Source organism: Phalaenopsis equestris, unplaced genomic scaffold, assembly GCF_001263595.1.
Source record: "Phalaenopsis equestris unplaced genomic scaffold, ASM126359v1 Scaffold000968, whole genome shotgun sequence".
NCBI lineage: Eukaryota > Viridiplantae > Streptophyta > Magnoliopsida > Asparagales > Orchidaceae > Phalaenopsis > Phalaenopsis equestris.
The window spans coordinates 206,118-217,139 of NW_018165407.1; the positions used below are offsets into that span (position 1 = coordinate 206,118).

Below are 11,022 nucleotides of genomic sequence, written 5' to 3' on the forward strand. Positions count from 1 at the left end.
CGTCGAAATTCAAATTTCACCAAATATTGACCCGCGATCGATCGTCACAAGTGGTTTACTCGAGCCCTCGGCAAATAACGGTGCAGGCAATGCGAATTGCGGAGATCGGACACGTCGACTCTCCGAATTACGAAGCTGGTGCGCGCAGGAGTGCGAATTGTGCAGAAGGCCACCCTAAGGCTTGGAAAGGTCATATAGGAATCCATTTTGGGTTTCCTCATGTCGGTTTCATCCTTCTAAGTGTTAGAAGTCGATACCGCACACGCGAAACTCCAAAAGAGGACGGAAATAGGTCGAACTAAAACGAGGCGGGCACCACTTCTAAGGTTCTAAGATAGTCGCAGGAAGACCCCTAAGGCTAGATCCTAACTCCTGCGAGAAATACTAGACCTCACGAAAATTGAGGTCAACATAATCCTATAGTAAAAAATCTGTAGTACAAAATTCTACAGCAGGTTTATTGATATCAGCGGACCTTAGGTTTGTATGAACATAGATATTGACTCATTGAGCAGGTGAATGAATATCAAACATTAACAGTGGCTCATATTATACGATAAAACAGTTTAGTGAATAACTATTGGAATAACAATTATTAAAACAAACTATGAATAATGAGAACTGCTAATAAAAGTGTAACTAATAAACGAAACACACTTTCAAACTGTTCAAATTTAAACAACTCACTGTTGTAATAAAAATATAGAGGCTCAGATTTCAATTTTTTTTTTAACTCGTTTAAATACTATGTAGGGTTTGTACAGTCTTATTTCATTTTGGATATAGTGGAACACTTCTATTCTTCTAATCCTCAGCAAAATTTGCACAAGTTTATGCCATTACCAGCTATAGAGGAATTAGTGCTCACATGTCTTAAAATAGGCAACAAAAAATTCAAGTCAATAACCTGATAGCCTGGCTCTAGTGAAATCGAACAAATAACTATATGAATACAGTCAGAGAAGCAACAAGAATACTTCCAACATAAAACATTTAGGAAAGAAACATCTAACTGGCAACTAGTGATAGCTAGCATTGAATACAACCAACATAAAACAGGACCTGTTTGAATTAACTAAATCCCGCAAGAAGACCAAGAAAATGAGTAATAATTTGAAAGAAACAGTGCACAACAGTCACAGTTTCAACGTCCATTTTGCATAAACTATGAAACTTCAAAAACTAATGTAAACTTCAACTTAGATATCTACTGTTGTTGCATATTGACTAAAGGTTGTTAGTATTTTTGAAGTTAATTTGTGATTTTTGTGCTTCAATATTTGTAATTTCAATAATTTTTTTTATTTTCATATGTTTTATATAATTTTCTAGTTTTAATTGTTAAGGGAACAACTCTGAATTGTAGAACACTTTCATTATATGTTATGACGTAAACACATGAGTTGAATATTTCTCTTGTAATAACCATCAACTGATTATTAATGTAATCACAGGACATAAATGGTGGATATGGCGGTGGACCTGGCCAGGTTTTTTCACTATTTATCGTTTTTTTTTTTGAACTTTTGGTATCTCGTAGATTAGGTAGTGGCAGTTATTATTTCCAAAGTTGCACTTTTTTGATATTTGCTATATGCTTTGAGAAAAAATTACATTATCTAGAAATTAAGTTTAGATTGTTTTATGGGGCATGCCCTTTGACGAAGTGCTAGGTGCAGATTTAATTTTATGACATAACCTTATTATTAAATTTCTTATCTACAAAAGTTATTTTACATTATTTAATGGACGGTGAATGAAGCAGCAATCCACTGCAAGATTGGGAAATTTGCATACTCTATTGAATGCACTTAAAGAAATTTAATCATTCTCATGTGCGTACCATTTGTACCTGCATTTATACATTACGGCTCTATAAGTCCTGCTTTTTTTGTCTGATCTACTGTACTATGCTCGTACCATTGTTTCTTTTTTTAATGTTTAAATACTGATTTCATTCACATTTGAGGAAGGTTGTTGGCGTAGATTGGCATTCGGTCTAGGTTTTTTTAATATAAATTTAACATTGAATGAGTAGAGAAACATACAAATGTTTACAATTCTAGGTTCTCAACTTTGTAGCTAAGCAAAGATTATCCAACCTTGATCTAAAATTATAAATCACTGTTTTATTTCATTTCAAACAATAATTTAAAAGTTGCAAAAATAGAAAATTCTCTAAAAATCTGAGAATGATTATAGAATTCTATAGCGAGGATTCACACAAAAAGAAAAAGAGACAAGCGCATGTTACACTTGACAAAATCTCAATCATGTGCATACTCCAATAACTAAAAAAACTTCTAGGAAAGTGCAATAACAAAAATATAGAAATTTTATGTTGTAAGATTTAGGCCTTATTTATGTACAAGAAGAATCATCCCTAAAATTTGTTGACAAGACTTGCAAAGCACTCAAAGAATTTGCATCCATATCATTCATAATAATTGAGTGGATTTTTATTCAACCATTAAATTATTCAATACCTTATTTTTACATGCCTCAGGGGTTTTCTTTATAAACCAAGAAATAACCAAATTAAGTAATTTCTTATAATTGTCTAAACGATCTAGCCTAATGTTACAAGTTTCAATTTATCATTAATGAATTTGAGAAAGAACAACTAATTTCTTATCTTTGTTTCAATAAAGCATAATTTTTCAATTTTGAAATTCTTTTTCTAGTTAATTCTAGAAGTTTTGATTTTGGAGCTATGGTAGAATATTGAAAATGGTAGGAAATCAATTAGCTGAGCAAAACTAAAATATTTGCAAATGAAGGATGTCATATCGAAATAGGAGAATAAAGATATTATCTTTAGTGGCATCAGAGATAACCCAAACCATGATACCAGAGATAACCCAAACCACAATAGAAGTACAAATATTATTGCTGAAATTCAAAAGGGTTTACAACAATGACTCTTGACAATAGGAAAAGAACAACACAAAGCACTAGAAACTCCCCAAGGAGAGGACACAAGTAGTGTGCTGCGACAAAGCTAGTGAAAGCAGGGGATTTGAGGTGGAGAGGTGGGCCAAACAACAAAATACAGGTGGTTGGCGGCAAGGCGACTTAGGGAGAGCGACTGGACGACAACCAACAGGTGACTGGAGGCAGTGCGGTGCAAGGAGGAGCTGGATACCAACCAGTAGGTGGTTGGAGGCATTGCGGTGCAGGGAGGAGTGGGTGGTGACAACAACCAATAGGGGGTTGGAGGCAGTGTAGTGCAGGGAGGAGTAATTGCAAGCAGGTTGAACTGGTCGACTGCTAGGGAAGCAGGTAGGGGTACGCCTGGTGGCACTGCATAGTAGTTGGATGGCCGTTTAGAGATGACAACAGTGAGAGAGACGGCTGAAATGTCTACGGAGTGGTCAGGTAAGGACAAATATCTCTTTAGAATTGAGCTTCAACCAGAACACCACTCGAATCCTTGGAGAAGGAACCATCTTGGATGAGTTACAGCTGGAACACCTTCTCGTTGTCGAATACAACCCTTGAAAGGAAAAAATGGGATGCCGATGACTGTCCAAATAGGAATCTCAACAATACTAATCTCGAGCAAAACAAAGGACATTTATAATATTTAATAGGTAAGGAGGGGGAGGCCCCTCCCCTTCAACGCAAACCTAGCCCAAACAACAAAATACATGTGGCTGACGGCAAGGCGACGCAGGGAGAGCGAGTGGACGACAACCAACAGGTGGTTGGAGGCAATGCGGTGCAAGGACGACCTAGATATCAACCAACAGGTGGTTGGAGTCATTGCGGTGCCCGGAGGAGTGGCTGGTGGCAACAACCAATAGGGGCAGGAGGCAGTGCAGTGCGGGGAGTAGTTGCAAGCAGGTTGAACTGGTCGGCGGCTAGGGAAGCAGGTAGGATGACGCCTGGTGGCACTGGATAGCAGATGGATGGCCGTTCGGGGATGGCAACAGTGAGAGAGACGGCTGAAATGTCTACAGAGGGGTCAGGTAAGGACAATTATCTCTGTGGAATTGAGCTTCAGCCAGAATAACACTCGAATCCTTGGAGAAGGAACCATCTTGGATGAGTTACAGTTGGAACACTTTCTCATTGTCAGATACAACCCTTGAAAGGAAAAATGGGACACCGATGGCTGTCCAAATAGAAATCTCAACAATACTAATCTCGAGCAAAACAAAGGACATTTATAATATTTGATAGGTAAGGAGGGGGAGGCTCCTCCCCTTCGATGACAAACCTAGCCCAGACCATGGGCCGACTGTCCCTCTGAACCGATCAGCTAGTTCAGCCCCCATTAGCCCGGTCGTCACGAAGATGAATTAGAATTTTCAATTTTGATTCATTCTCTTTCATTGACAAAAATTTAGGTTGGAGAATTATATATTTGATATTTATCATTAAAATTTGTGAGCAAAATTATTGTACTCGTCAGGTCTCTATGACACAATTAATCTTTGATATTCACCATATACAGTGGGCATAATCCTTACATATAAAATAACTTCTAGAATAAAATGAGTTGACTTATCTTGGGCGGTCTTGGAAGTGAATTCACTAGATGGAAGAGATGAATACAATTTTGATAGCAAACAAGGCTTATCGTTGCATGATTTGAGATGTGTCTTAGCTCAAGACACATAGGAAATGCAATAAGGTGCATGCCTCACGTGTTCCAGTTGAGGTATGCCTCATTGGAGTGAGGTGAACCTCAATGTTATTTCAGTGGTGTAACCTTACAATTTTAAAGTTTATGCTATTTAATAATTTTAAATTATTAATACAAAAAATGAAATTAAACCTAAACTAACTTTAAGAAAAAACCTTTGAAAAAAATCATGATCCTCGGATCTCAAGAGAAGTTGCATGAACTTGCATGAAACCAGCAAGCCACACCGCGACCTATCTGCATCGATGCTGCCATTGCTTTGTCGACATTGTTGGTCTACCTTTACTTTTATTGCTTGCATCCCTTATTTTTTTCCTTATCTTTTAAGCTTATTTCTATCTTTATACACTATTTTCTTGGTTTGATCATTTGCATTTCTATACTTTATTTTAAATGAAGTTTTCTTTATTTTAAATTAAGCTTCTAGTTTTAATTTTTTTGTTTCAAATGGTTAGAGTTTTTTTAAAAAGTTAAATAGGATATTAAAAAGATCTAATTTGGAAACATGATATTCAAGTGCAAATTGTTGGTAGTAAGATGACTTGCATTTATTGAAATGCAACAATTATGATAAAGTGGCTAATATTGTAATAATAAATGAAAGAACAACTTTTTTGGTTCTCATAAGAATGTTACAGCATGCACCAATGTACCTGATAAAATGAAACAAGAGATTCTTGCTTAAAAGAAAGTGCCCATGTCAAAAATTTAGCATAAAGTCAATTTGATGAAAATGTTGATAATAGCTCTTATTATGACAGCAGCTCTAGCGGCGAAGATTTTTTTATCCATATGTGATTAAAATTAGAGTACTCATAATAAGCTCATACTCAGGGAAGTCGCTTGACTACCCTAAGGATGAAATCAATAGTTTGTTGTATGTTTAAGAAGAGGTTAAATATCGACATTTGAAGAACTTTGGTGGATGATGAGGATCTATTAGGTAGTAATGATATGTCATATGATGATGAATGGTTTATGGGGGATGAAAATAAATTTACTTCTTTGATGTTAGTACTAATGAGGATAAGAGAGAAGAGAAAACAATTAATTATATAGCAATTTTATCAAGACCTTTTAAATGATGAGAGTTGGGGTGAATTTTGAATTAAAAAATTTTCTTCTTAGACTAATTGCTTATGTTGAATTAGGAGTGCGAGAGATTTATCATTTTAATGTTGTAGCTTTTTATGATTTTTTATGTTCTTGCTTTGGCTTTATATGATCTTACTTTGATGAAATCTTATTTTGATGTTAGTATGTTGCTCATTATTTGATATATTGTATTAATTTAATGGAAAATCTACATATATAGCACACAATTCTTATGTAATCTCACTATTTACATATCTCACAGCTAAACTTTCATATTTACATACATAGCACTTTGGTGTTTTAAATTTATGCATGAAAATGTTTTTCACTTTTAAAAAATTGTAATTGTGATATTAACGGTTAGAGTGTTATGTATTAGATTTATAATGACAATCAGAACTGTAGTCATTATTACTTATTATTTTTTTCCTATTTACTCTAAATTCTCTTACTATGTATTTCTTTTTTTGCTTTATTTTGTTTTATTCCTTTCTTATTTAATTTATTTTGTTTTATTTCTTTCCTTTGTTGTGCTTATTGTAATTGAGGTTAAATATCCCTTTTTCCATCAATAAAATTGCTTCGGTCTATTCCAAATTTCAACATGGTATAAGAGCCTAACCCTAGATCCAATAACTCCTGGCCTCTCCGGCCGTTTCCAACAACCATCTCCTACACACCCTCATCCTAGCCGGCAGCCTCCTCTATCAAGTCCAGCAAATAAGTTTCTGTGAACAATAGGAAATCAAGAAGGCTTCTTGGCTTCTTCTTGTCCGCAGAATTGCTATTTTCTGTCTGCAGAACATTGGTTTTTCTTTCTGTACATATGTGAACAGTAGAATTGCTCTTTTTCTGTCAGATCTCTGTAGTTTTGTGGTCCGCCATAACAATTCCTGCAGGTTTCTATCTACTAGAGTCTCTTGTTCTACTGTCTGTTTAAAGAAACCTGCAATTCCTGCCACCTACCATCCTTGCAGTACTGTCGTTTAAGGATTCCTGCAATTTTCCTGCTATTTACAATTTCTGTAGCAGTGTCGTTTGTCTTGTTTTATTGATGACACGGAACCACAACAACATATCATTTGGCTCAGTCAGAATTATGGCTGATTCTTTCAATAAATCACCCTCAAAAGGCGTTCTTGACTCCACTGGTGGATCGACTCAAAACTCCACTCCCGTACAGATAGGAGGACCGGAAACCAACACGATTTTCTTGATCAAAACTCATAAGTTGAACGACAGCAAGTTCATCCAATGGTCCCAAGTGGTCTCGTTGCTGATTATAGGGCGTGAGAAGTTTGGTCACCTCATATGTATGATTTGTTAGCCTCCAAAAACCAACCCGACATATGGAGCTTGGGAAGTAGAGAACTCCATGGTCATGTCTTGGCTGATCAACTTTATGAAAACAACAATTGGTCGTTTGTACATGTTCCTCCTTTCAGCTGGTGCTACCTGGACGGTTTAGGAAATTCCGGTCAACTCTGTGAGGTATCTAAAAAGATCCGGGAGGCAAAACAATGGTCAAGGACCGTGACCCAATACTATAATGATCTTGTTGCATTATGGATGGAATGCAATCAGTACTACGCCTTTACTTCGGATTCTCCGACCGACTTATCCCTCTTCCAAAAGATTGTAGAAAAGATCGTATGTTCCAATTCCTTATCGGCCTTAACAAAGACCTTGACGAAACTCGGGGCCGTATTCTTGGTCAAGATCCTCTTCCTTCCACTCATGCTGCTTTCACGAAGATTCGTCGGGAACAAAGCAGTAGACTTGTCATACTTGGCGCTTCTACTCCTTTAGCTGAATCATTGCCTTGATCTCAAATAGTCCTCAACTCTTGTCTATGGCACGTTGAACCGGTCACCCCATTTGTGATTATTCTCAAAAGCCCAACCACACTCGGGATGGGTTGAAAATTTCACGGTAAGTCGACATATAAACCCTCACCCAAATCCTCTAATGTCAAGGGACTCACGACGACGGCCGAACCAAGTACGACTCAACCGACTCATACCCAGACCATCTTGGAATCCTCCGAATCACTGAAACCCAGATGGAGCAATTGATAAAGCTTCTTGGAGCCAATCAAGTTTCTTCAGGTTCGTTGACCTCCCATGTCTGACAAGGTACTTTTTCTATTGCTTTCACAGTTTATTACTCTTTTGTGGATTATAGATTCGGGAGCCACTGAGCATATAACTGGATGTTCACAAGCTTTCTCGACTTACTATCATTGATTCGGAAAAGATACAGTCAGAATTACCCAAAGTTCTTGTAGTTTCAATGCTGGTAAATGTTTGATTGTATTAACAACCGATCTAACTCCAGAGTCATTTTTACATATTTTTCAGTTGTAATGTAACTTGTTATCTGTCAGCAAGTTGACGAATGATGTTGATTGCGTTATTAACTTCTTTTTTGATGGTTGTGTTTTTAAGGATGGTTGTTATGGGAAGATGACTGTAACTGTTAAGAGGATTGTTGGGGACTCTACTACTTCAAGAGAAGAACACGAAAAATACAGATACACCTCTCAGGAGTTGTAGTTTATCTCGAGTTATTGAATGTCTCATTATGTTATTACATTGTTGTTTCAGTCATCCTAGTTTTTAATATTTAAAAAAATTATATTCTTTGGTATTTTCTAATAAAAATGCTTCTAATTTCAATTTTGAGACATGTTAGTTAGACAAACATCATTGGGTCCATTACCTATCCCACACTTACACTCCTGCTCCTCTGTCCATCATTACAGTGACCTATGAGGACCTTATCGTACTCCCAGCTACACTAATAAAAGGTGGTTCCTAACTTTGATTGATGACCACACTCGGATAATGTGGGTCTATATTTCAAAAGACAAATCAGAAGTTGCTATCACATTCCAAAACTTCTGCACCTTCGTTTTAACTCAATTCAAAACTCTTATTTAGGTCCTTCGGGCCGATAATTGTCGTGAATTTTTCAACTCTACTTTGGGTGAATTCTTAGCGAGTAAGAGCATCCTACATCATAGCTCAGGTACAAACACTTCTCAATAAAATGATGTAACAGAGAGGAAAAGCCGTCACCTCCTTGACTCCATTATATTTCAATCTAATGTCTCAAAACGTTTTTGGGACCGGCAATGACTATGATAACGTCGACCATCTGATGATCCAATTAGGAGAGTAGATGTTTTATATTCGACTTATATTAAGAAAACCAGAGGTAGATCTAGGAAGACTTGGGCTTCTTGTATAAAAAGTGATCTTAATTTATTAGAACTAAATGAAAATATGACATTAAATAGGACTGACAATATGACACTAAATAGGACGCAATGGAGAAAAAGGATTCATGTAGCCGACCCCACGTAGTGGGATTAAGGCTTTGTTTTTGTTGTTGTTGAAGTGTTACTTCAACAGATTTCTCGTTGTGGAGGGTAGGTTTTAATCTCTTTGAAAGCTTGATATTGTTCTAGAAGAGTCTCTGACTGATATCCTTCAGATTTAACATTGGTAATTCAGTAAAGCAGTCTACTTTGCATCTTTACAAAATGAAGAGTTTGACTTGCAAATATATATATATTTTGTCTTCGGGAGTATATTATTTTGGATTAATGTAATTTTGAGCCATAACATCGGTTGTGGCATACTATTTTTAGGAATTTGATGCTCTGTTTGAGTTCACTTATTCGCACTATGGCTTTTTTATCTTTCCACACACGCAAATGCATGCACCCCACATATGCAAGACGTTGAACCCTACACCTCTCGGTTAAATGTCAAAGCTTTCAACCATTAGGCGAAGATGGCTTGCAAAATGAATTTTGACTATGGTTCTACTCAGTGCAGTTGCCTCATCTTGCAACAACATATGCTGCAGTGAACACACTTGTTACTCTGGGAAGTGATACAGCTCTTCTTTCAATGAACAGGTATTTTTTTTCCCTAAATCATCATCTTATTGTGTTGATGTTTTATATTTTCTTAGATGTTTGACCTCATGATTCCTACTATGGTTAGAGAGGCAGTGCACAAGTTTTTGATGCAAATGAAAGATTCTTGTGGAGCTTTCAGGTATGTTCCTTTTTTTTTATTTTTATTTGTTGTAACAAATTTAGTTGTTAGATTTAGCTTCATAATCTTTGAAACAGAAGTTGGCACTCCTATTGTTGCTAAAGTCATCCTTTTTTTGATATCTGTGCCAAAGTTACTGATGATAGGCTCTAACTGGTCTTAGTACTTGACTTCCGAGCGATTCTAGAAAATAAAAAAAATCATATTAGTAATATTCTTCTTTTACCCTTACAATACAGGCATGTTAGATGTTGAAAAGTGCACATCTCATTCATTCTTTGACCATGTACACCATTTCTGTCCTGGCGCACAAGATGCCAATTGCAAAATGGATTTCTGATTGATATCTTTTCGTTTGATATTTACCTTATGTTGTCCTGACTTTTGTAAACTATTTTGATCAGATTTTATAAGGAGAATGCTTAATTTGATTTAGATTAGAGTGCGGTTAACTACCTACGAGGAGGAAAGTTGTTGCTCACACTAATAGGTTGAAATCTTTCAGATAGAAGTGGGAAGAAACCTTTTACATTTCTGGAATTAATTCGTTTCATAAATTCAATTATCCAATAGATCATTAAAACAATTTTATGTCTAATGACAAAGGACAACAACACAACAACAACAACAACAACAACAACAAAGCCTTAATCCCACTACGTGGGGTCGGCTACATGAATCCTTTTTCTCCATTGCGTCCTATTTAGTGTCATATTTTCATTTAGTTCTAGTAAATTAAGATCTTTTTTAATACAATAAGCTCAAGTCTTTCTAGGTCTACCTCTGCCTTTCTTAACACAAGTCGAATTTAAAACATCTACTCTCCTAATCGGACATCTAATGGTCGACGTTTAATATGACCAAACCATCTAAGACGACTTTCTCTAATTTTGTCTGTCACAGGAGCTACACCAACCCTATCACGAATATATTCATTCCGCATTTTGTCTCTAAGTGTAAAGCCACTCATCCACCTAATCATTCTCATCTCGGCAACACTTAACTTATTATTATGCTTCGCTTTTAAAGGCCAACCTTCAGCGCCATAGAGCATTGCAGGTCTCACCACCATCTTATAAAATTTTCCTTTCAGTCTTAGCGGTACTTTTCTATCACACAAAAGGCCCAAAGCATTCCTCCACTTCAACCAACCAACTTGAATTCTACTATTAACATCCCCATCTATATCACCATCGCTTTGAACAA

The 11,022-nt window shown here is 36.4% G+C and overlaps 1 protein-coding gene across 1 annotated transcript in view; it reads left to right on the plus strand.

The window, feature by feature from the left end:
• LOC110032538 (protein farnesyltransferase subunit beta) overlaps nucleotides 1–11,022 on the plus strand; it is an 86,620-nt gene that overhangs the window by 30,200 nt on the left and 45,398 nt on the right. Inside the window, exons 4-6 of the mRNA XM_020736199.1 lie at nucleotides 1,455–1,490; nucleotides 9,592–9,674; nucleotides 9,763–9,816. Coding sequence (XP_020591858.1) covers nucleotides 1,455–1,490; nucleotides 9,592–9,674; nucleotides 9,763–9,816 — 173 coding nt within the window. The remainder of the gene's footprint in view (nucleotides 1–1,454; nucleotides 1,491–9,591; nucleotides 9,675–9,762; nucleotides 9,817–11,022) is intronic.